The sequence below is a fragment of the Pongo abelii genome, chromosome 22 (assembly GCF_028885655.2).
Source record: "Pongo abelii isolate AG06213 chromosome 22, NHGRI_mPonAbe1-v2.0_pri, whole genome shotgun sequence".
NCBI classification, from domain to species: domain Eukaryota; kingdom Metazoa; phylum Chordata; class Mammalia; order Primates; family Hominidae; genus Pongo; species Pongo abelii.
In genome coordinates, this window is record NC_072007.2 from 56,395,664 (window position 1) to 56,420,750 (window position 25,087).

Consider the following 25,087-nt stretch of genomic DNA (forward strand, 5'->3'; position numbering starts at 1 on the left):
AAATATTTACGTGAAAAAAGAACGCGGAGATCTGATAAAGCAACGATTCAGCTCACGGGGAGGTCCTCTGTAGGAGGCGGTTGGTGGGAAGAGGCGAGTGAGCCTGCCCGTGCGTCCCACATGGAGACGTTTGGATTGGAAACAACCAAAAAATGTTTCAAGGAACTCTCTCTGGGTGACACGCTCGTTTTCAGACATTCGATTCAGCCTGCTGCAGTGTCGTCCCCCCAACACAGGAACTGAACTGCAGGCCACGGCGAGCCAGCCAGGGAAACCGCCTTCTCCAGCCACAGCCGGCGGGGCCCTGGGCTCAGAGCTGCTGCCGGTTCCGGAGGGAGGGACCCCAGCAAGGAGGCGGTGACTCACCGGGCCAGCTCCTCCCCGCCCCGCCCGGCCCTCCCCTCCTGGCCCTCCCGCCCTCCGCTCTCACTCTGGCTGGGAGCTGCAGACAGCCTCGGTCTCCGGTCGTCGGCGGCCCACCCTGCCCTGGCGCGCTGTGTGGTGACCGCAGGCCCGAGACATGAGGGCGGCCCGTGCTCTGCTGCCCCTGCTGCTGCAGGCCTGCTGGACGGCCGCGCAGGATGAGCCGGAGACCCCGAGGGCGGTGGCCTTCCAGGGTGAGTGGTGGCTGGGGGTGGAGGCTCCAGACCCCCCGCTCTTTGCTGCCGGCCAGGGCCAGATGCGCGGGGTCCCTTCCCACCCGTGGAACTGCAGATTGGGGGCCTGGAGCCCCTGAGCCCCACTCCCCGCTCGGGGCGGCTGCAGCGCCCAGCTCTGCCCCACCAGGCCTTGGCGGGGGCCCCTAGAGGGTCAGCATTCAGCATTCTCAGCGGGGACGGACGGCAGGCAGCTCCGGAGGGGCTCCCTGGCGAGGGGGAGCTGGTGCGCGGCTGTCTCAGCGCTCCGTGAGCGCCGTCGAGCCGTGAATCCGTTTGACCCCTCACCTGGCAGTGAGTCCAGACGCAGGGCCCCCAGCCCCGTTCTAGAATAATTCGTGCGGCTGCTGGTTCTGAATCCAGCGAGAAACCTTCACGTGAGGTCTCACTTGTCCAGTCCTGTCCCGGGGACGCCCTGCCCTTCGGGGGAGGTTGTGAAGCTTTCTGACTCCCCTCGGGGCACAGGAGCGGTTTGGGGTCTCTCACTCCACCCCCTCCCCACCGTCCCCACCGAGGGACATCCTGCTGCCTTTTCCCGGGAGAGCCTCTCCAGGCCTGGGGGTCTGTGCTGCAGGCACTGGGCTGGCCGGGAGGGCAGGCCCAGCAGAGATTCGGGGAATGGGGCGAGAGCTTGAAGGCCCCCCTCCTCCATCTTCGGCCAGACTGCCCCGTGGACCTGTTCTTTGTGCTGGACACCTCTGAGAGTGTGGCCCTGAGGCTGAAGCCCTACGGGGCCCTCGTGGACAAAGTCAAGTCCTTCACCAAGCGCTTCATCGACAACCTGAGGGACAGGTAGGAGGGATACCCCATGACCTTCCCCCTGTGCTTCTGGGCCTCTTGGAGGGAGGGGTGGGGGCCCAGGGGACCACCAGTGTGATGGCCTCAACCTCCCCTCTAAGAAGGGCGAGCGTTGCCCTGACCAGAGCCCCTCCCGGCGCCCTCCAGAGTGAGGCCGGAGCCCCTCCCGGCGCCCTCCAGAGTGAGGCCGGGGCCCCTCCCGGCGCCCTCCAGAGTGAGCTGGTTTGAGACCCTGCTCGCAGGGGTGGCACCTGTTTAGCAGGGCCGAGGTGACAGTGAGGCTGAGATGTAGGGAAGAGAGGCTCACGCAGGCTGACCGAGAGGGCTCAGTGCATTGGCCCAGCCATGCAGTCCTGCCTGGTGCGCGGGAGCCCCTCACTAACCACCTGGACCCTGGTTCATTCGGTGGGCAGTGAGAGCCTCTACCTGGGTCCCGGATCCCACGTTCTGAAGGTCCCTGACTCAGGGGCCAGGAGGGGTGTTGCTCTGTAGCCCCAGGGCCCCCAGGCTTGGTTCTGGGCTTGGGATATGGCACCCTCTGCTCCACGTTCCTCCATCTGTGCGTGTGGCCGAGGACAGACTGGGGGGGAGAGGGGAGTCCGTCCCGTGGGTGCACAGGGCTGTTGAGGGGGGCATGTAGAACGGGGCTCCCCCACTGAGATGGGCCCTGGCAATTGGGACACAGCTTAGCCGGCGTAGGACCCCCCAGTCTTCCTTGACCCTGCTGACTGGCTGCTGGGCCGGAGCCTCCCGCCACCAGAAGGGGCACAGTCAGAGGCTGCCGGTAACAGCAGGGTGGACCTTCCAGCCCACACCGTGTCCAGCAGGAACCATTGGTACCAGAAACCCTGAGCTTAGTGGACATGGCCAGGCCCATGCGGCAGTGTGTGGAGGGCTCTGGCTGTGGATGGCACCGGGGAGGGGCGGCCGCGTGGCCCAGCGTCCCCCGAGTCACCCTTGTTGCCTTTACTCAGGCTCCCCGTGACTCAGTTTCCCACCTGTGAAATGGGGCGGAGTCATCCCCACATCGCTGCCACTGGCATTCCTGCAGGCGCCGTGGTCACTCTGCTAAATGGGTGGGAGGGTGGGTGGGGCAGAGGTGGGCCCACCCCAGGCTGGGGCAGAGCAGACCCCTGAGAGCCTCAGGCTCAGGTGCTCCGGGGGCAGCGAGGGGGCTGCTCAGACCCCCCGGGTGCCTCCTTCCCCCACTGTCATGCTGCCCCACTGCAGGCCCAGGGACCCCACCCCAGCAGGGCCACACGCTCAGGGCTCCTGGTCTGAGGGCCCGGGGGATCGGGGCGCAGGTCGCTTGCTGGCCACACCTGCCTGCACAGCCTTCCAGGAGGGCCAGCCTCAGGGCCACAGGGCAAGTCCAGCTGTGTGTCAGCCACAGCCAGGGTGGGGCAGCCTGTCCATCTGGGTGACGATGCGCCCTGGGACCAGCAGCGATGGCGCCAGGGGCCACCCACCTCATGCCCGCCGTGCCTGTTTCTGGCAGGTACTACCGCTGTGACCGAAACCTGGTGTGGAACGCAGGTGCGCTGCACTACAGTGACGAGGTGGAGATCATCCAAGGCCTCACGCGCATGCCTGGCGGCCGCGACGCCCTCAAAAGCAGTGTGGATGCAGTCAAGTATTTTGGGAAGGGCACCTACACCGACTGCGCCATCAAGAAGGGGCTGGAGCAGCTCCTCGTGGGGTGAGTGGCCCCCGGCCTCCTGCCCACGCCAGCTCTCACGTGTGGTACCCAGCCTGGGCTGGGGTTGGCCTGGGGTCCCTGTGCGGCTTCAGCTGCAGCCTCCCTGTTCTCTTGGAGGCTGCAGGGCCTCCCTGACCCACTTTGTGGGCAGGAAAGTGACAGAGACAGAGAGAGACGGAGACAGACAGAGACAGAGAGAAACAGAAACAGGGAGAAACAGACACAGAGGGAGACAGAGACAGAGAGAGACAGAGACAGAGAGAAACAGAAACAGGGAGAAACAGACACAGAGGGAGACAGAGACAGAGAGAGACAGAGACAGAGAGAGACAGAGGGACCGAGACAGGCAGACAGAGACAGAGACAAACAGAGACAGAGAGAGACAGAGACAGAGAGAGACAGAGACAAAGAGAGACAAAGACAGAGGGACCGAGACAGGCAGGCAGAGACAGAGAGAAACAGAGACAGAAACAGACAGAGACAGAGAGACCGGAAACAGAGGCAGAGAGACTGAGACTGAAGAGAGACGGGGTGGTTTTCCCCACGGCAGCAACACCAAGCAGGGCTAGGATCACTGAAACAAACTCATCAGACCCGAAGCACGCGCTTTCTTGGGGTTTTTCTGGACTGAGGGGTTTCCTCTCATCCCAATGTCCAGCTGTGGGGACGCAGGGGCCGCAAACCCCGCAGTGTCTGGAGGGGAACGTGGCCTCCCCACACCCAGCCCTTCACGAGGCCTCAGGATCACAGTGGGGGTCCCCGAGGCTGCCCTGTCCAGCCAGGAGTTGCGGGGGGTGTGGGGAGAGCCTCTCCCCGAGGTCGGTCTCGGAGGACCACACGGCCGGTGTGGGCCGGACATTCCCTTTCCAATGGTTGTGCCCACTTCCCTCCAGAGTTGGTGCCAAGCTGGGACCTGGGGGACTTGGAGTTGCAGGAAGTCGTCTGCTGTCTGCAGGGGGTGCGTGGGGGACGTGGCTGCGCACGTGAGAGTGCGGCCCCCCGTGGAAGCCACAGACAGACACGACTCCTCCTAAATGAGCTCACCCTTCTGGCTGAGATGCTCAGCGTCCCCATCAGCGTCCCCGCGATGCTGCCCTCCTTCCTGCTGCTCCCACTTTCCCTTTCAGGGGGTTGGATTTGGGGCACTCTGGGATCGCCCAGTTGTTTGCTCATCACACCCATTTCCTGCAAGAGCCACGGTGACCGAGCAGCCTTGAGTTGAGGCAGCTTGTGGGTAGACGCGGCGGGCATCTCGGAGGGGCATGCTCCCTGCCGCTCTCAGCCTCCACTCACTGGTCAGGGGCTTTGCGCCCCAGGGCACCCCAGGAACTGAGCCTCCTTTGGGGTCATGGGTGCCTCTCCTGGGAGGGCGTGGATTTTCCAAAGCAGTTTAGAAAAATGAGACCCACAGAGCGTTATTTCCCATTGTGAGGTTCTTTTTAGTAATCCCCACTGTATAGCCAGGATCAGCAAAGAGAAGCAGCTCCTCCCAGTGAGACAGGGACCAGCACCTCCCAGACAGGCTTGGGTCTCCCTCCAGTTCCCCCACCTAGTCTGGAGGTCTCACGCTGCCCTCTCCTGTCCAGGGGCTCCCACCTGAAGGAGAATAAGTACCTGATTGTGGTGACCGACGGGCACCCCCTGGAGGGCTACAAGGAGCCCTGTGGGGGGCTGGAGGATGCTGTGAACGAGGCTAAGCACCTGGGCGTCAAAGTCTTCTCGGTGGCCATCACACCCGACCACCTGGTAGGCACCAGCCTGCCCCGCAGATGCCCCCAACCACATGGAGTGGCGGCTGCAAGGCCCCCGGCAGCTGGGACCGTGTTTTGGTCCTCGGGAGGGTGTGGGTTCTCCAGCCGGCCACCCTTGCCCCTGAGAGGCCAGCCCCTCCTGCTGAGGAGCCTGGAGCACCCCAGCCCAGCCTCCCCTCTGGCCCTGTGGGAAGCGGCCCCGGCCATCAGGGGTCCCAGCCCTGCTCAGCCCACCCTGAACACTGCCCCCAGGAGCCGCGTCTGAGCATCATCGCCACGGACCACACATACCGGCGCAACTTCACGGCGGCTGACTGGGGCCAGAGCCGCGACGCAGAGGAGGCTATCAGCCAGACCATCGACACCATCGTGGACATGATCGTGAGGCCCCTGCCCGGGAGACAGGGAGGCCCGCGGCGGCCCCAGGTGGAAAGTAATTCTACGTTTCCATTTCTCTTTTCAGAAAAATAACGTGGAGCAAGTGGTAAGAGCCCTCCCCACCAGCCCCCAGCCGTGAGTCCGCACACGTCCACCCACGCGTCCACCTGTGTGTTCAGGACGCGTGTCCCTATGCATATCCGCCCATGTGCCCGGGACACATGTCCCCTGCGTGTGTACCTGTGTGTCTGTCCGTGTGTCTGCCCGTGTGTCTGGGACATGTGTCTCCCTGTGTGTCCACCCATGTGTCTTTCTGCCCATGTGTCTGGGTCGCATGTCACCCTGTGTCCCAGGCGTATGTCCGTGGCTTTCCCACTGACTCGTCTCCATGCCTTCCCCCCACAGTGCTGCTCCTTCGAATGCCAGGTGAGTGTGCCCCCCACCCCTGACCCTGCGCACTGCACCCTGGGAACCTGAGTCTGGGGTCCTGGCTGACCATCCCCTCTGCCTTGCAGCCTGCAAGAGGACCTCCGGGGCTCCGGGGCGACCCCGGCTTCGAGGTGAGTGGTCACCCCTGCTCCTCCCATGTGTGTTGTGGGGCCTGGGAGTGGGGGTGGCGGGACCAAAGCCTCTTGGGCACCCAAATCCACCATGAAGATCCGGAGGGGATGGCGGGGTTCCAGATGGAGGGGACGGCGGGGGTCCAGATGGAGGGGACGGCGGGGGTCCAGATGGAGGGGACGGCGGGGGTCCAGATGGAGGGGACGGCGGGGATCCAGATGGAGGGGACGGCGGGGGTCCAGATGGAGGGGACGGCGGGGGTCCAGATGGAGGGGACGGCGGGGCTCCAGATGGAGGGGACGGCGGGGCTCCAGATGGAGGGGACGGCGGGGGTCCAGATGGAGGGGACGGCGGGGGTCCAGATGGAGGGGACGGCAAGGGTCCAGCAGGCAGGCTCCGGCCGTGCAGGGTGTGGGCTGCCCCGGCGGTGTTAGGAGGGTCCAGGTGGAGGGGATGGCGAGGGTCCAGCAGGCAGGCTCTGGGCTATGCAGGGTGTGGGCTGTTCCAGGGGCGCTGGGGGCTTCTGAGGGTGTCTCCGCCCTGCCCTCAGCCTCACTCTGCTCAGGAGAAGGACCTTTCTGGGGGTCAGAGGGTGAGAATGTGGGGATCCTGGTCGTGTGTGGCTCACACAGGATGACCTTAAATGTTAGAATTAGCTGCTGATAATTACAACTTGCCATGAGGCTGCTCATGGACCTCAGATTTCTGGCTTCTCCTAAAAACCACCAAACCCAGCAGCTGTGGGCCCGAGTCCCATGGCCATTTCCTGGGGGTCGAGCCATGGCCCTGGGGGGCTTCTGTGTTACATGTCCCTCCCACCTGTGCCTGGGGGTCAGCAAAGCCGAGCAGACAGCAACGGAGGCAGGGAGTGGGGGGAGCTGGCATGCGGGCTGGAGCTCCCAGACTCAGGCTGACCGGGAGTGATGGGGAAGGTGCTTTAAAGCCCTGTGATCCCTGAAGGCTGGATGAAGCATCTTTTTAAAAACCTGTTTTGTGAGTCAGCTTTTTAGAAAGAAACGGGGCTGCCCCCAACCTTGACCTGTTTTGTGTTCCAGGGAGAACGAGGCAAGCCGGGGCTCCCAGGAGAAAAGGGAGAAGCTGGAGATCCTGTGAGTGCCTGACTGTGGGGTGGGGGCCCTAAGAAGCTGGAGGCGGGGAACGACTAGGCCTCGGAAACTTCCAGAAGAGTGGCTGGGTTCTGAGTGCCAAACTCACGCTGCCTGTTCCTTGTGGGTGGGAGCAGGCCTGGAGGGGCCACAGCCCAGCCATCCTTCCACACAGCCCCCCAGGCAGCCCCTGAGCCCCCCTGCCAGGGAGGGGCTGGGTGGGGAGGTGGCCCAGGGTGCTCAGGCCGGCACCGTCCGAGGCCTCTGCCGTGGCTCCTTGGCCCAAATCCTATCCATAGACTTCCCTCCCCCAGCTCCACCTTGGAGCCCCTCGGCACCATGGGCCCCATGCTGCAGGGCCGCTCTCTCGGGCTGACCAGGCCTGGGCTGGAGGGAGGGGTGTGGGGCTGGGTGGGACTGGCCCCTGCCCCTGCTCCTCCAGGGGTGTCTCACCATCTCCTCCTGTGTTCCAGGGAAGACCCGGGGACCTCGGACCTGTTGGGTACCAGGGGATGAAGGTACGTGCCCCCCCTTTCCTGGCCTGAGCCCAGTGGTGCCCTCAGACCTGCACAGCACTAACAAGCCTTCCTCTTCCTCTTCTTCCGCTGGGTGTGTAGGGAGAAAAAGGGAGTCGTGGGGAGAAGGTGAGTGAGGCTCGACCTCGGAGCTGGTCTCTCCAGGCGCAGATGCACCATCCTGGACAAGGGTGTCCCCGGGGATGAGGACAGTGTCCCCGACAGGAGACCACGTGCCCAACAGACCCGCTGCACCACCCCTGGCAGTCCCCTGTCCTTGGTCCCTTGCACCACCCCTTATCCTTGTCTGGAAGGACAAGGACAGCCACCCAGGTGCCCAGCAAAGGCGCCTGTGTCACTTTCACCCCACCCCAGAGTGGGGCTGCCCCGGGCAGTTACCCTCTGCGGAGCGGGGGTCCCCCGGGCGGTTACCCTCTGCGGAGCGGGGGTCCTCCGGGCGGTTACCTCTGCGGATCGGGGGTCCCCCCGGCGGTTACCCTCTGTGGAGCGGGGGTCCCCCGGGCGGTTACCCTCTGCGGATCAGGGGTCCCCCGGGCGGTTACCCTCTGCGGAGCGGGGGTCCCCCCGGCGGTTACCCTCTGCGGAGAGGGGGTCCCCCGGGCGGTTACCCTCTGCAGAGCGGCCCCTCCCCATCACTGTCAGTCCCCATGATTCTCAGCAGTGATGTTGCCCCCTCGGGTTGGGGGCACCCAAGCCCCTGCCTCTCGCGGGCCTAAGCCAGGCTTGCTCTGCCCTCCCCACCCCAAACACCACATCACACCCCCTTCCTGTCTCCGCAGGGCTCCAGGGGACCCAAGGGCTACAAGGTGAGTGTGGGTGCTGGGAGGGGGGAGTTCTGCCCCCACAGCAGCATGTCTGACCTGCATCTGACTCCTGCCTTCGTTTTCCCGCCTCGCAGGGAGAGAAGGGCAAGCGTGGCATCGACGGGGTGGACGGCGTGAAGGTGACTGGGGAGGGATGAGGAGGGGTGGGCGGGATGGGGAGGGACGGAGTGGACGGCGTGAAGGTGATCTGGGGAGGGATGAGGAGGGATGGGGAGGGATGGGGAGGGACAGAGTGGACGGCGTGAAGGTGATCCGGGGAGGGATGAGGAGGGGATGGGGAGGGACGGAGTGGACGGCGTGAAGGTGATCCGGGGAGGGATGAGGAGGGATGGGAGGGACGGAGTGGACGGCGTGAAGGTGATCCGGGGAGGGATGAGGAGGGGTGGGGAGGGACGGAGTGGACGGCGTGAAGGTGACCGGGGAGGGATGAGGAGGGGTGGGCAGGATGGGGAGGGACGGAGTGGACGGCATGAAGGTGATCCAGGGAGGGATGAGGAGGGATGAGGAGGAATGGGGAGGGATGGGGTGGACAGTGTGAAGGTGACCAGGGGAAGGATGGGGAGGGATGGGGTGAGGTGACTGCGGCAGGAGGGACAGGGAGGAGTGGGGTGGACAGTGTGAAGGTGACCCCAGGGGGGTGTCTGCTAGGCGGGGCTTTCCAGGGAGGGCGTGGAGGGTGCAAAATCTGACAGGTGATTGGCCTCAGTTCACCCACTTAGCCGTCAGATTTTCTGGTTTTCTTTCTCTTTCCAGGGGGAGATGGGGTACCCAGGCCTGCCAGGCTGCAAGGGCTCGCCCGGGTTTGATGTAAGTCACTTCCTCTCACTGATATTTTAAGACTAGCGCTGTTGGCAGCACCTCGTGTGGACTCAGTTTTGACTTCTGTCTGAGTGGTCCGGGGCTGCTGCCAAAGGCCGCGGTGGCCTCTGCCGGTGGTGTCATGCTGCCCTCTTCTCTCCAGGGCATTCAAGGACCCCCCGGCCCCAAGGGAGACCCTGGCGCCTTTGGACTGAAAGGAGAAAAGGTGAGTGACTCGCGGCCCCTGGAGGGCCAGGGCCTTCACGGTTGGCCAAGCGCTGAATCGGAAACCGCTCCTGGAAGCAAGTCCTGGTCCGAGCATGTCGGCCACCCGTGCGGCCTCAGAGGGGAGGAGCTGGTGGAGGCTGGAGGCAGGCAGGAGAGCGGCGGGGACAGTGCCCACCGTGGGGACAGCTGCCGTGGCGCTCCCGCCCGGAGCCTTCCCTGCAGCCCGAGGGCCTTCAGGCCTCTGCCATTCTGTCCCCCGCACCTGCCGCTCGCTCAGCGCAGATGGGACCCCACCATGTCACTCCCAGCCTGCAAGCCGCAGCCCAGAATGGCTCTCAGAACTGAGAATGGGCTGGGTGGCACTGAGGGCGGCAAGTGAGCGGGAGCGCGAGGCGGGAGAAGGAGCTTTTTCGTCTGACTTCAAGCTGAGTCTCCCGTTGCTGGTGTTTTCTCTGGAGTTTCTTTGTTGAAGCCGGAAGGGCTGGGGAAGACAAGGGCGAACGCTGACCCCACCCCACACGTTCCCAGACGAGCTCCTAGAACCCAGCAGACGGTTTTGAAATCTCATCTTCAAGTTCCCAGAATATCTTCCAGGCCCTAGATTTGACTTTGCCAATTTGCCAGCCTGGCAAAGCTGTGCCTTCTCTATATGGGAACCGAGTCCTGCCCCTTAGACAAGATGGCCCTTGGTTGGGCCTCACAGGGAACAAGGCTGGAACATTCCAGGAGGTTTTTGTGCAGGGTTCTGGATGGCTGAGGGTGCTGGGGGGTCCGGGCTCAGAAGGTGTTGGTCAGAGGGAGAGGCCTGAAGTTTGGGTGAGAGGCCCTGGCTGTGGCCTCTGACGGCCGCACCCCTGGTGCACACCCCTGCGAGCGTGTGTGACTCCCCGGGTCTTCCCCAGGGCGAACCTGGAGCTGACGGGGAGGCAGGGAGACCAGGGAGCTCGGGACCACCTGGAGACGAGGTGAGGAGGTGCACAGCCCCCACAGATGCCAGGCATGGGCCCAGGGAGGGTCAAGGAGATGGAGCGACTTTTCTACCTTTGTTCCCCACAGGGCCAGCCGGGAGAGCCTGGGCCCCCCGGAGAGAAAGGAGAGGCGGGCGACGAGGTGAGTGAGGGCTCCCGACACCTTCCTGGGGAAGTGCACGGCCTCAGCCTCTGATCCTCTTTGCTCGGGGTCTGCTCCACGTCCCTGAGACCAAATGCAGGGTGTCCACCGGACTAACGCTGGCGTCTGCTTCTCTTCATCCCAGGGGAACCCAGGACCTGACGGTGCCCCCGGGGAGCGGGTGAGTGGGGCAGAGGCAGCCTGCGCTGTTGCCCTCACCGTGTAGCTGTGGACGTGGGCTCTGTGGCCCAGTCTGGCCCTCCCAGCACTGAGAGCCACGGCCTCCTGCCCAAGACAAGTGGGTTTCTTCACCCACACATCCAGGACGCCTCTTCCCACAGTCTCGGAGCGGGTGGGACCTGGGGAACCAGGAGACTCCGGCCTCTGGAACTGTGGGGCATGTGGTGGGGAGTGGCCCCTCCCAGGGGTGCTGCTGGAGGAGTCGGCCCAGGACAGGCCTCAAGCCCCACCCCAGCTGGGTGTGAGTTCCAGCAGCTGAGGCTTCTCCCCTCCGTGTCTCTCCACTCAGGGCGGCCCTGGAGAGGGAGGACCACAGGGGACCCCAGGCACGCGGGGACCAAGAGGAGACCCTGTGAGTCACAGTTCCTGGACCTGGGACCCACCCCAGGAAAGGGCAGGCGGATGCTGGGGCTGGGTTAGGCCTCCGGAGCCACAGGACACGTCACGAAGCCCCCGTGGCCCCTCGACGTGGCCAGCCCATCCCCACGCCGTCAGGGAGGGCAGCCCCTGAAGCCGGCGCCCAGCCACGTGCCTGATGCTGGGACCTGTTTCGCGTGAAGGCGTTGCCTGTGGGCCCGGTGCTCACTTTGCCACCAGGCAGCGGCCACGTTTCTGCATCCGAGCTTGGGTTCTTCTTTGGAATAATTTTCCTTTGTTAAAATTCCCAGCGTGAGGAAGTTGGGTCAGAACCCCAGACGGGAAGCTAGGCCTGCAGGGCGCCTGCCTGGGAAGTCTTGACATGGAAAACTCATCCCAAAACTGAGATGCTGGCGGCCTCAGAGGCCACCCCACAGCCCAGCCTCAGGGTGCAGAAGCACAGGCCCTTCTCTGTCCCTGTGACTTGCTGGGAAAGCTGTGCTGGACCCGGGGCGGGGCAGCTGGCAGACTCTGGGCGTCTCAGTCCCGCTCGGCTCAGGGAGAGCCAGGGCCTGGCGGGCAGAGTGAGGGGGAGAGAATGCCCTGGTGTGCCCAGCCGAGCCGCCAAGCCTCAGAGGCAGCGCCCCCGGGTGCTCCCTTGTCCGAGAATCAGGACATGCAGCTGTCGTGTGCTGTGACACGGGCGGGGCTCCAGCAGGGCCGGAGAGCTGAGCTGGGGCCAGAGTCGCCTCCACCGAGGGATTTGGCTCCCCAGTGGGGGGTGGGGGATTTCTGACCTCCTCCCTGGGAGCTCCCCAGAAGCGCACGGCCCCCATGGAGGGGTCGGGGGGACGTCAAAGCAGGGATCGTGTGACTTAGTGACTGAGTCCGCTTTCCAGGCCCCGTCCTCTGAGATCAGGAAATGAGACTGACAGCCAGGCAGAGCCCAGAGGAGGGGCCAGCCACACAGCTCCAGCTTCCCGGCGGGCCACAAGTCCGTGGCTACAAACACTTGCCGGGTCCGCGCAGCTCGCTGGAGAAGCAGGGATGCACGCAGGGATGCCTCTGGGGCCCCAGGAGGAGCCGCCGGCCTCCTGAATGAAGATAGCCAGCCACGCTGATGGCCACACACGTGGGCCGAGGAAACGCTTGGCGAGGCCAGGAAGGGGCTGTGCGGGGAGGGAAGGCCGGAACAGCCCAGTGACCACCTGGACAGCACACTCTGGCTCCCAGCGTGCCTGGGCAGCCGTCCTCCCCAAGGATGGCCCAGCTCCGCACTCACAGCTCGTTTCTCCTCAGGGTGAAGCTGGCCCGCAGGGTGATCAGGGAAGAGAAGGCCCTGTTGGTGTCCCTGGAGACCCGGTAGGAAGCCCTGTGGGGTTGGGGGGCATTGGCCAATTCGGGTTTTGGAGGTAGAAGTGCTCCAGCAGCTCACGCACCGGGGGTCTGTTCATTTCCGTTTGAGGGCGTCTGTTCCCGTAGATCTTGGGGGTGTCCCTGTGTGGGAGCCAGCTGCAGGGGGCTGAGGCGCAGCCTGGGCCGGGCTGGTGTGGATTGGTGAGAGCAGGCCCAGCGCCCGGGGGCCTGACGCTGAGACGCTCAGCCCTAGGTGGAGAAGCGCTGTCTGGGGGCCCTTCTGGGGCAAGGGTGCCTCACAGTGAGGAAGAGGTGTTGGAGCCCCTGGGAGACACTGGGAGCTTGGTCAGCATTTGTTTTTCTGGGTCAGGAGCCAGGCATGACTGTGGCTGGAGGTCAACTGGGGAGTGTGAGGCTATGGAAGTTTCCAGAATCCCAGGGTGTCAGGATGAAAATGCACTTTCATCTCATTCTAAATTCCCTTCTCCGAGCCTCTGGAATCGCTGTGCACGCCGCGCGGCTTTCTGTTTCTTCCCCCATTCTGATGACTGCCACGATGGTGACTCCACTGTGGTGTTGCCCGCAGGCTGGGCTGGGCCATTGCATCCTCCCAGAGCTCACCTGCCCCACGGGGACAGGAAGGCCTCCACACGGTCACGCCCGGAGACAGCAAGTCTGTGCTCCCAAGCTTGTCTGCTTCTGTGGACAAATCGACCTTACAGCTCCATGTGCGCGGCTGCCCACCCACTGCGCACAAGGCCAGACCCTGGGCAGGGCAGCTGTCTCAGACGTCCAGCAAGACGTGGCCTCAGACCCAGGGAGATGGGAGAGGCCGTCCCAGTGCAAGTCACATTTGTATTTCTGTGCACGAGGTGAAATCGTGCTTTTGTGGTGCCAACAGGTGTTACACAGCTGTTAAAAATACCTGTGTCATAGATTAGGACCAGGGCAGGGCTTGACAGGCGGGGTCTGGGCCGTTCATCCACCTGGTCCTGCGTGCCGCTTGTGGCGGGCAGAAAGGGCTCCCGACACCTTCCTGGGGAAGTGCACGGCCTCAGCCTCTGATCCTCTTTGCTCTTTGAGCTCCCGGGGCTCCAGCCCTGAGGCTGATCTGACCTCCCGTGTGGTCACCCAGGACAGGGCCAAGTACAGGGCACAGTGCGTGGAAGAGGCCATGCAGCCAGTGGCAGGTCGTGGGGAGGGGACGGCCCAGGGCCACGTTCCAGGCTTGGGAGGCGGCTCCAGACCTTGGTAGCTGAAAATCTCAGTGGGAATGAGCGTTCAGAGGCCAGGACTTGCTTGGAGAATTCTGACCACACCCTGCCTGTTTTATGTGTTCAGTTTTCAAAGTAATTAATAGCCACTATAAGAAAAAAACAAAGCCACTTTCAAAGGGTTGTGGTAAGAGAGGCAGTCCTGTGAGCAGGCCGGCTGCAGGGCCTCCAGGGCTGGTGGGTCCCGTGCCTGGGGGTCTGGGAATAGTCTCTAGGCTGCTGTCCTGGAGGAGGTTTCCCCCAACGCCTGAGACCAGGGCACCATGTGACACATGGCTCACAGTTGCCTGGTCGAGGCAGGCACTTGTTCACCTGGAGCCTCCCTGGGGCCTTTCAGGGCCTGGGGTGTGGATAGGTGGCTTTGGAGCCACATTTGTCCATCGGGACGTTGGGCTCCCAGCTGGCCTTCTGGGCTCTCCTTGCTCTGGGCACCTCCCTGCTCAGCCCTTGCCAGCCTTACCCCTCCCCTCCACCCCACCCAGCACGGGGCTCTCCCTGTGTGGACGCCAGAAGCAGTTGGGCCTTCAGGGCTGGTCCCGGGAGGTGCCCCCAGTGAGCTACCTCTGCAGCTGCTCTGCAGAAACTGCCAAGTCTGGCCTCCTGCTGTCTGTGGCACAGTCTGACTGTGTGTGGTGAGGTCCAGGCCTTCTGCCTCCCACTCACCTAGCCCAGGGCACAGAGACCTCCTTTCCATCCTTCCTCCTGGACCCCTTTTCGTGTTCCCAAGGCAGGGTCTCAGGGTACCAAACTAACCCCTGTGAACCCCAAGTTTGGTGGGCTTCTGGACCTCCTTGAGGCCCGTGTGCAAAGTCCCCAGTCAAGTGTGCAGCCCTAACTGCTGGGGCCTTGACCACGCAGGGTGCAGGAGCTTCACAGCCAGGCCTGGTTGCTTGCACGGTCAGGGTAGGGAGAGCAATACACTAGATGCCTCCTATCTGCCTGGTGGAGGCCACGGGTCAGGCTGGTGAATGGGCCAAGTCTGGTAGTGGGGAAGTTGTAAACATTTGAACCACCGGACAGGCCTCATCGGGAAGCATCAGCCTAACCACAGGCCGGGGACAGGCGTCTGACCAGGCTCATGGCTGGGGCCCAGCAGGGCCAGGTGGGCCGGGCGGTGTGCACACGGCTACCTTCTTGGCTCAGCTGGGCGCGTTGGGAAGTGCTTGGGGTGCCTGGGCTAGACTGGGAAGGGCAGGGACTCGCTGCTGGAGTTGTCCACGGAGCAGGCCCTCAAGGGTGGGGGCTGGGGCCAGCTCTGGAAATAGACCCCCACAGGTGGTCCTCATGAGATGTGGGGGACCCAAGGAAGTCCAACAGACAGCCTCAGGTGCAGGTGGGGGCAGGGTGGTGTCCAGGCTCAGCCCACAGAGGGTCCTGCGGTTGGGGGTGGGCTAAGGGGACCAGGCCAGGCCCAAAGGGGACCATGAGGGAGGGCAGTCTGGGGCCACTCTGATAGGGGAAGGGGCAGGTGGTCTGCGGCCCGGGGACCTTTAGCCTCACCCCTCCGTGGGGGCCTGAGGCACCAGCCGGGTGCCCACTGAAGGGCTTCAACACTTGTGCCCAGGCCTTTCGTCAGACCCAAGAGTGGGCCTGGCTCTCCCCCTGCGCTGATGGGACCGGGGCCGGAGCCTGGGGGCCCTGATGCCTCACGGTCTGAGACCCTCAGCTTAGGGTCAGGGAGGGCTCAGGCCTGAGGGCTGGGTGAGGCCTGCGGTCCAACGTGCAACATCCATCTCTCTACAGGGCGAGGCTGGCCCTATTGGACCTAAAGGCTACCGAGGCGATGAGGGTCCCCCAGGGTCCGAGGTGAGTCCCACTCCCCACCCTTGCCTGCCCACCCAGGAGGGGCCTGAGGATCCAGAACCCACTGTCTGCCCAGCGCTGGCCCCGTGTCCTCTGAGGACTCTGTGGCCCTGGATGTCCTGGCTCCCGACAGGACCTCTCCCGGCCCCAGGAGGGCCCTGCTTCCCTCCAAGGTCACCATGCCGAGCCTGCTCCCCTCATGCCTCCTCTTCCTCCTCAGGGTGCCAGAGGAGCCCCAGGACCTGCCGGACCCCCTGGAGACCCCGGGCTGATGGGTGAAAGGGTGAGTGTCCAACAGCTCGGGCCCTGGGGCGGAGGCCTGGCTGCCAGAGGCCCTGGGAAGCCCCAGCCCCACACTGTGGAGCTGCCTAGGGTCTCTGACTGGGCCGGGAGCGCCCGCAGCATCACTGGCTCCTGGCCACAGTTGGCACCTGAGCCAGAGGCCCCCTTGGCAGGGCCCCTCCTGCCCCGAGATCCGGGTCCCAGGGTCCACGGGGACCAGCAGGGTGGCCCCAGGGGAGGGAGCCGGCTTCTGGGCTGACAGAGGGGCCCTGCGGGTGCAGTGCTCCCGGGCCTGTGCTGGCCAGTGGGTATCCCAGGCCTGGCCGATTCGCACGGTGACGGCTACTCTGCTTCCCCAGGGAGAAGACGGCCCCCCTGGAAATGGCACCGAGGGCTTCCCTGGCTTCCCCGTAAGTGTCCAGAGGCTGAGCCCACAGGAACATGCCCAAGCTGCCTGCGGTGCCCTCTTTAGTGGACTGGGCACTCTTGGGTGGGCGGGCTGGCCCCAGGACCGCCGACTGGCCCAGGAATTCCATGGCCGGGATTCTGTCAGCTCAGGCCCTTCTGCTGTGCGCCCCTCACAGCCTCTCCTCTCAAATCAGAACCCGGTATCACTACCCTGCTTTTCCGTGACAGGGGTATCCGGGCAACAGGGGCCCTCCCGGGATAAACGTGAGTACACCCCCTCCTCCATCTGGCTGTGGGCACACACATTCACAGTCACAGGGACATGCACGTGTGAACACACATGTGCAAACAGGCTCCCGAGCAAACACACAGGGTACACAGGCACCCACGGCTGCCCCACTGTCTGTGGCCACAGCCCCAGTCGGCATCAGCTCCAGCAGGCCCTGCGAGGCTCCTGCTGTGGTGTGGCTTGTCGATCCCCTCACGGCCCTGACTGCCCGGTGACCGATCTCCCCTCGGTGTGCAGGGCAGGCCCAGCCCCAGAGGCCGCCCCACAGCTCCCTAGGCCACTCCGGGACCCAGTTTCTCCAGCCCAGGAAATGTGTGTGGTGGGAGAAGGGAAGAGAAGAGTGCCTCTCTTATCTTTATTTTTTTCATTTTAAAATTTCTGCTTCCTAAAAACAAAATAAAACCCTTGTTAACCAAGTGCTCTCCCATCACTACAGGGCACGAAGGGCTACCCCGGCCTCAAGGGGGACGAGGGGGAAGCCGGGGACCCCGGAGATGATGTAAGTGTGGATGGGAGGCAGGGCCAGCCCCCAGTCCACCTGAGCCACGGAGGGTTGGGCCCTCGAAGGGCAGTGGACCAGGACCAGCTTGGGGAGGCCTCATGGGCCCCGGCTGCTGGATGCTCTGTGGATGGGGCCGGTGCGCAGATGCCCAGGTGGTGCACGGTCCGTTGACACAACGCTGTTCCCTTCCAGAACAACGACATTGCACCCCGAGGAGTCAAAGGAGCAAAGGGGTACCGGGGTCCCGAGGGCCCCCAGGTGGGTGGATGTGGCTGGGTGAGGCCACGGTGGGCTGTGCCTGGGACGCTGGATGCTGGGGCTGGGGAACGCTGGAAGAAGCTGGGAGAGTGGGAGGCGGCGGGAGGGAATTTTGGGGAGCACGTCATCTGGGAGGCCCTGGGGATGGGAGGTGCCGGTCGCCAGGGCCAGGTGGTGGCCAGGGCAGCAGAGCCGAGCCCAGGGACACAGCGGGTCCTCAGGGTGGGGCCCACCTGGGATGGCCACCTGGACCACCGGTGTGCGAAGCCCCAGCTGCCCTCACAGCACCCTCACTGGAGGACGAGGGGCTGGGTAGGGAGGGGTCGGGCAGGGGTGGGCTTGATGAGGGGCAGGGCCCTGGGGGTAGGGGCTGTCTCAGCTCAGGAAGCACAGTGGGCTCCTCACCCTCAGAGCTCCTCTACTCTGTTTCTCGGACAGGGACCCCCAGGACACCCAGGACCGCCTGGGCCGGACGTAAGTGGGGCTCTGTGAACATTGCTGGGGGTGACCACTGCAGCTTCCGTCCCGTGGGGTGTGGGTCCTGTCCGTGGGCGCTCCTGTAGACCCTGCTCATAGGTGGGGGTGGGTTGTGGAAGAAGAGCTGGTGCCAGGCCCTGGGGACCCATGACGGCCATGGGAGGACCCGTGAGGATCATGGGGGGACGTGTGAGGATCACGGGGGGACGTGTGAGGATCACGGGGGGACGTGTGAGGATCACGGGGGGACGTGTGAGGATCACGGGGGGACGTGTGAGGATCACGGGGGGACGTGTGAGGATCACGGGGGGACGTGTGAGGATCATGGGACGTGTGAGGATCATGGGGGGACGTGTGAGGATCATGGGGGGACGTGTGAGGATCATGGGACGTGTGAGGATCATGGGACGTGTGAGGATCATGGGGAGACGTGTGAGGATCATGGGGGGACGTGTGAGGATCATGGGACACGTGTGAGGATCATGGGACACGTGTGAGGATCATGGGACACGTGTGAGGATCATGGGGGGACGTGTGAGGATCATGGGGGGACGTGTGAGGATCATGGGACGTGTGAGGATCATGGGGGGACGTGTGAGGATCATGGGGGGACGTGTGAGGATCATGGGGGGACGTGTGAGGATCATGGGGAGACGTGTGAGGATCATGGGGGACGTGTGAGGATCATGGGGGGACGTGTGAGGATCATGGGGGGACGTGTGAGGATCATGGGGGGACGTGTGAGGATCATGGGGGATGTGTGAGGATCATGGGACGTGTGAGGATCATGGGGGACGTGTGAGGATCATGGGGGGACGTGTGAGGATCATGGGGGGACGTGTGAGGATCATGGGACGTGTGAGGATCATGGGGGGACGTGTGAGGATCATGGGGGGACGTGTGAGGATCATGGGGGGACGTGTGAGGATCATGGGGAGACGTGTGAGGATCATGGGGGACGTGTGAGGATCATGGGGGGACGTGTGAGGATCATGGGGGGACGTGTGAGGATCATGGGGGGACGTGTGAGGATCATGGGGGATGTGTGAGGATCATGGGACGTGTGAGGATCATGGGGGACGTGTGAGGATCATGGGGGGACGTGTGAGGATCATGGGGGGGATGTGTGAGAATCATGGGGGGATGTGTGAGGATCATGGGACGTGTGAGGATCATGGGGGGACGTGTGAGGATCATGGGGGGACCTGTACCCATGAGGACCATGAGGGGACCCGTGACGGCCACGGGGAGACAGGTGGCCATGTCAGGGGTCCAGCCCAGTAGCAGGGGTGTAGTGGGCAGAGCAGGGCACACCTGCAAAGAACCTCCTGCTCAAACCCAGCCCTGTGGGGGCTCCGGGGAGGGTGATCTGGAGACCCAGCAGCCCACAGTCCCCGCTGGGAGGGGCTGCCCATGGCCCCAGTACCCTCGTCTCTCCCTCCCCAGGAATGCGAGATTTTGGACATCATCATGAAAATGTGCTGTGAGTATCTCTGAGAAGCCGTCCTCGTTAGGGAGAGCAGGGCCGCCAGCCTGGCCTGTTCCACTCCTAGAAGGGTCTCTCCACTGTTGGGGGTCTGGGTCTGTGGGTACATCCTTGAGGAGGCTCCTCAGCCAGCCCCTACCGGCCTCCAAAGCCCTCCCAGGCCCCCGGGTCCCCGCACAGGCTGAGAGTCCCCGGTGCGGGGCAGAGCTGCCGTGTGAGGAGGGCGGCCGGGGAGGCGGGGAGGCCGGTGAAGGAGGCAGGCCAGGGAAGGGCGGAGGCTGCCCCGAGAGTAGGAGCCTTTCTGACGTGCGCAGGACGCGGCCCTGACTGGTCTAACTGACTCTTTCTCTTCTCCTCAGCTTGCTGTGGTAAGACCCTGGCTCTAGCTCCTGAGAGAACGGATCCCGGGGGCGGGGGAGCGAGGCCTGGGTCCCACGCATGTCGCAGGACAGCACGTGGCACCCTGGTCCCCGCCCGCGGCTCCCTGCACCTGCCCGCCCCCTCTGGGGCCTGCTCCAAGCCAGCAGGGTTCCCGGGTGTTGGGCTGGGCCCCGCCCTCTTTCACCCATAACTGAAATAACCAGGAGCAGGCTGGGGGGGTCCCTGCGCCATCGTTCCGGCCCACAGGCCCCACGCCTAGCCTGGCTGAGCAACGCCCGCCCTGACCAGCCGCCGGACAGAGCGGCCGTTAGGGGGCCATGGGAGGGGGTGGGCTCTTCTGGGGCTGAGACACGGGAGACCCCAACGTGTCAAGCGAGGACGTGGCAGCCAAGGAGGGGCCAGGGCGGTGGAGGGGAGGGGCCAGGGCGGTGGAGGGGAGGGGCCAGGGCGGTGGAGGGGAGGGGCCAGGGCGTGGAGGGGAGGGGCCAGGGCGTGGAGGGGCGGGGCAAGGGCGTGGAGGGGAGGGGCCAGGGCGTGGAGGGGAGGGGCCAGGGCGTGGAGGGGAGGGGCCAGGGCGTGGAGGGGAGGGGCCAGGGCGTGGAGGGGAGGGGCCAGGGCGTGGAGGGGAGGGGCCAGGGCGTGGAGGGGAGGGGCGTGCTCTGCTGACACCGCCCCCGCCTGCAGAATGCAAGTGCGGCCCCATAGATCTCCTGTTCGTGCTGGACAGCTCAGAGAGCATCGGCCTGCAGAACTTCGAGATTGCCAAGGACTTCGTCGTCAAAGTCATTGACCGGCTGAGCCGGGATGAGCTGGTCAAGGTGAGGCCTTGCCCCGCCCGGCTTTGTCAAGCCCAGGTGCACCCCGGCCCTGCCGGCCGCTCCTGCCCGCGCCAGACCTCAGCCTCCCGAGGCCACCGCTGCATCCCTTTGACTTCCCTGCTCGTGACGAGGATGCCAGGCACGCGCCAGCCCGTCCAGGCCTCCAGCTCCACCTGGCGAGGCTGGCCCATTCTACACAGGCATCCTAGATGAGGGAGAATCCCCCCTCTCCTTGAAGGGCGGTAGTCTGGGGTCCTGAGTGCTGGGGGTTGGCTTGTCCCTCGTGGACAGAACCCAGGAGGGCTTCATCCACCAAGGAAGATTGCTTTGCAGGTCCTGGGGGCTGTGCCACCCTCTGGGCACCTGGAGCCAATCGCAGGGGACCCAAGTCCTGGGGGCTGTGCCACCCTCTGGGCACCCGGAGTCAATCGCAGGGGACCCAGGTCCTGAGGTCCTGGGGGCTGTGCCGCCCTCTGGGCACCCGCAGCCAATAGAGTCACCCCTGGGAAGCTTATGCGGACCTGGGGCAGCACTCGCGTCCTGACCCCGGTGCCCGTCCCACAGTTCGAGCCAGGGCAGTCATACGCCGGTGTGGTGCAGTACAGCCACAGCCAGATGCAGGAGCACGTGAGCCTGCGCAGCCCCAGCATCAGGAACGTGCAGGAGCTCAAGGAGTGAGTGCCCCACGCGGCCAGGACCCTCCCACCCCTCGCCCCGACCCCTGGCCCCGCGGCGGGTCAGCCCTGACCCCTGATCCCAGGTGGGCTCAGCCCCGCGGCAGGCCTGGCCCCAACCGGCCCCTCCTGCCCTTTGCTGTGCAGAGCCATCAAGAGCCTACAGTGGATGGCTGGCGGCACCTTCACCGGCGAGGCCCTGCAGTACACGCGGGACCAGCTGCTGCCGCCCAGCCCAAACAACCGCATCGCCCTGGTCATCACTGACGGGCGCTCAGACACTCAGAGGGACACCACACCACTCAACGTGCTCTGCAGCCCCGGCATCCAGGTGGGGTGGCCACCCCCAGGCTGCACCTGCCCCGCCTATGGTGCCCAGCCAGCCAGGGTGGCCTTGTCCCCAGAAAGACGAGGGCAGAGCAGGCTGCGCCACACCGATACTGTCTGTCCCCACAGGTGGTCTCAGTGGGCATCAAAGACGTGTTTGACTTCGTCCCAGGCTCCGACCAGCTCAATGTCATTTCTTGCCAAGGCCTGGCACCGTCCCAGGGCCGGCCCGGCCTCTCGCTGGTCAAGGAGAACTACGCAGAGCTGCTGGAGGACGCCTTCCTGAAGAATGTCACCGCCCAGATCTGCATAGGTGCGCACGGGGGCTGTCCCAGATCTACGTAGGTGCGCACAGGGCCACCCGGGCCGTCTCAGATCTGCGTAGGTGCACGCGGGGCCACCCAGGGCTGTCCCAGATCTGCGCAGGTGCGCACGGGGCACTCAGGGGCCGTCCCAGATCTGCGTAGGTGCACGCGGGGCGCCCAGGGCCGTCCCAGATCTGCGTAGATGCGCACAGGGCCGCCCGGGGCCGTCCCAGATCTGCGTAGGTGCACGCAGGGCCACCCGGCGCCGTCCCAGATCTGCGTAGGTGCACACGGGGCCGCCCGGGGCTGTCCCAGATCTGCATAGGAGCGCCCAGGGCTGCCCAGATCTGCGTGGGTGCGCACGGGGCCGCGTAGGTGTGCACGGGGCCACCCAGGGCTGTCCCAGATCTGCGTAGGTGCACACAGGTACCCAGGGCTGTCCCAGAGGCCTCCTCCCAGCTCACTGTTACCTCCGGGGGCACGGCCACCCCTGTAGGTGCGCACGGGGCCGCCTGGGGCTGTCCCAGAGGCCTCCTCCCAGCTCGCTGTGACCTCAGGGGGCATGGCCACCCCTGTGCTCGGCCTGGAGGTCCTGCGACATCTCCTTGAGGGGTTATAGGTGGAGCAGTGGGCTCACACTGCACGGCTTTTCTCTTTTACAGACAAGAAGTGTCCAGATTACACCTGCCCCAGTGAGTACCTCGGCGGCCGGGACATGTCGGGAGGAGGGCACCGTGGCTGGGGCGGGGGCTCTGAGAGGAGGGGGCTCTGGGAGGAGGGCCTGGCGGTCATGAGAGTAGGTGCATGGCTCACTCCGGTGGCTGAGCACCACCGTGCTGTGCCCTCTCTGGGGAGCTTAGACGCCCTCTGGCCGGCCCACTGCGTCTGCATCACCAGGGAGGGCCTCATGCTAATGGCTGCCCACCCCGCCCCGCAGTCACGTTCTCCTCCCCGGCTGACATCACCATCCTGCTGGACGGCTCCGCCAGCGTGGGCAGCCACAACTTTGACACCACCAAGCGCTTCGCCAAGCGCCTGGCCGAGCGCTTCCTCACAGCGGGCAGGACGGACCCCGCCCACGATGTGCGGGTGGCAGTGGTACAGTACAGCGGCACGGGCCAGCAGCGGCCAGAGCGGGCGTCGCTGCAGTTCCTGCAGAACTACACGGCCCTGGCCAGTGCCGTCGATGCCATGGGCTTTATCAACGACGCCACCGACGTCAACGATGCCCTGGGCTATGTGACCCGCTTCTACCGCGAGGCCTCATCCGGCGCTGCTAAGAAGAGGCTGCTGCTCTTCTCAGATGGCAACTCACAGGGCGCCACGCCCGCTGCCATTGAGAAGGCCGTGCAGGAGGCCCAGCGGGCGGGCATCGAGATCTTCGTGGTGGTTGTGGGCCACCAGGTGAATGAGCCCCACATCCGCGTCCTGGTCACCGGCAAGACGGCCGAGTATGACGTGGCCTACGGCGAGCGCCACCTGTTCCGTGTCCCCAGCTACCAGGCCCTGCTCCGCGGTGTCTTCCACCAGACAGTCTCCAGGAAGGTGGCGCTGGGCTAGCCCGCCCCGCAAGCGGGCACCAAACCCTGTCCTCCCACCCCTCCCCACTCATCACTAAACAGAGTAAAATGTGATGTGAATTTTCCCGACCAACCAGATTCGCTAGATTTTTTTTAAGGAAAAACTTGGAAAGCCAGGACACAACGCTGCTGCCTGCTTTGCACAGGGCCCTCCGGGGCTCAGCCCTGAGCTGGCATCACCTGCGCAGGCCCCTCTGGGGCTCAGCCCTGAGCTATTGTCACCTGCGCAGGGCCCTCTGGGGCTCAGCCCTGAGCTGGCGTCACCTGGGTTCCCCACCCCGGGCTCTCCTGCCCTGCCCTCCTGCCCTCCCTCCCTCCTGCCTTCCCAGCTCCTTCCCTAGGCACCTCTGTGCTGCGTCCCACCAGCCTGAGCCAGACGCCCTCTCGGGTCCTGTGCCGCAGCACTAGCCTGTCTCTCTCCTCTGTCCCCATAGCTGGCTTTTCCCACCAATCCTCACCTAACAGTTACTTTACAGTTAAAGTCAAAGCAAGCTCTTCTCAGCTTGGGGCAGCCATTGGCCTCTGTCTCATTTTGGGAAACCAAGGTCAGGAGGCCGTTGTAGACATAAATCTCGGCGACTCGGCCCCGTCTCCTGAGGGTCCTGCTGCTGACCGGCCTGGACCTCGGCCCCACAGCCCTAGAGGCCGCTGCTGACCAGCACTGACCCCGACCTCAGAGAGTACTCGCAGGGGCGCTGGCTGCACTCAAGACCCTCGAGATTAACGGTGCTAACCCCGTCCGCTCCTCCCTCCCGCAGAGACCGGGGCCTGGACTGGACATGAGAGCCCCTTGGTGCCACAGAGGGCTGTGTCTTACTAGAAACAACGCAAACCTCTCCTTCCTCAGAACAGTGATGTGTTCGACGTTTTATCAAAGGCCCCCTTTCTATGTTCATGTTAGTTTTGCTCCTTCTGTGTTTTCTGAACCATATCCATGTCGCCGACTGTTCCAAATAAAGGTTTTCACTACTCTCCCTGTGGTTATCTTCCCCACAAAGTAAAATCCTGCCGTGTGCCCCAACGGAGCAGTCACAGGAGGTTGGGGGCGTGTGCGTGCGTCTCACTCCCAACCCCCATCACCACCAGTCCCAGGCCAGAACCAGGGCTGCCCTTGGCTACAGCTGTACATTCATGCCCCTTATCTGCCTCTGCGTCGGTGACATGGAGACCATGCTGCACCTATGGACAGAGAGGAGCTGAGGAGGCAACACCCTGGGCTTTGGGGTCAGGAGCAGATCAGGCCTCATTGGGCTGGGGCTGGCCACATCCACCGAGGTCAACCACAGAGGCCAGCCCCAGGTTCTAGGCTTGGTACTGAAATACCCCTGGGAGCTCGGAAGGGGAGTTGAAATCCTGCAGGGCCCATAGGAAGAAGTCCTGGGAGGCTCCACCTTTGGGGCAGAGCAAGAAGAGGGTGGAGGGCAGAGGCAGCGAGGGCTCATCCTCAAAAGAAAGAAGTTCGTGGCCCCTGAATCCCAGAATCCGGGGTGCACGGCTGTTCCTGGGGGCCGTTGGGGAACTAAGAGGATCGGCCGAGGGCTGGGCTGGAGGACGGCAGCAGGGACGGGCGGCGAGGGTGAGGGTGGGGCTTCCTGAAGGCCTTCACCTGCGGGGACCCCGGCGAGCCCCTCAGGTGCCACAGGCAGGGACACGCCTCGCTCGATGCGTCACACCATGTGGCCACCAGAACTGCGGGAAAATTCTGGGGACCCTGCATTTCCGTTTCAGGTGGACAACAAGCGCCCCTCACAGAACTGCAGGGAGAGAGGGGGCCGGGGCGGACGCAGTGAGGCGGTGGGCGGGGCCGGGGCGGACGCAGTGAGGC

At 64.5% G+C, this 25,087-nt stretch overlaps 1 protein-coding gene across 1 annotated transcript; it reads left to right on the forward strand.

Annotated features, from left to right (window-relative positions):
* The first annotated feature begins 273 nt into the window (after positions 1-273).
* COL6A1 (collagen type VI alpha 1 chain) lies at positions 274-24,234 on the forward strand. The gene is made up of 35 exons (XM_024239367.3): positions 274-617; positions 1,319-1,448; positions 2,953-3,153; positions 4,740-4,899; positions 5,157-5,285; positions 5,368-5,388; positions 5,688-5,708; positions 5,798-5,842; positions 6,899-6,952; positions 7,423-7,467; positions 7,567-7,593; positions 8,265-8,291; positions 8,384-8,428; positions 9,063-9,116; positions 9,271-9,333; positions 10,238-10,300; positions 10,392-10,445; positions 10,591-10,626; positions 10,975-11,037; positions 12,342-12,404; positions 15,416-15,478; positions 15,696-15,758; positions 16,117-16,167; positions 16,394-16,429; positions 16,891-16,953; positions 17,149-17,214; positions 17,653-17,688; positions 19,138-19,174; positions 19,537-19,545; positions 20,243-20,376; positions 20,941-21,050; positions 21,198-21,381; positions 21,507-21,690; positions 22,345-22,374; positions 22,620-24,234. Exons 1-35 carry the CDS (start codon positions 521-523, stop codon positions 23,240-23,242), a joined length of 3,087 nt encoding a protein of 1,028 aa, XP_024095135.1. The 5' UTR covers positions 274-520; the 3' UTR covers positions 23,243-24,234.
* Positions 24,235-25,087: the final 853 nt, after the last annotated feature.

Bases quoted from the DNA above. Each gene is read 5' to 3' on its own strand.
- COL6A1 (XM_024239367.3), top strand. From the start codon at position 521: ATGAGGGCGGCCCGTGCTCTGCTGCCCCTGCTGCTGCAGGCCTGCTGG. The intron at 4,900-5,156 runs GTAGGCACCAGC...CACTGCCCCCAG, and splicing joins CCATCACACCCGACCACCTG to GAGCCGCGTCTGAGCATCAT. The intron at 16,954-17,148 runs GTAAGTGTGGAT...GTTCCCTTCCAG, and splicing joins CCGGGGACCCCGGAGATGAT to AACAACGACATTGCACCCCG.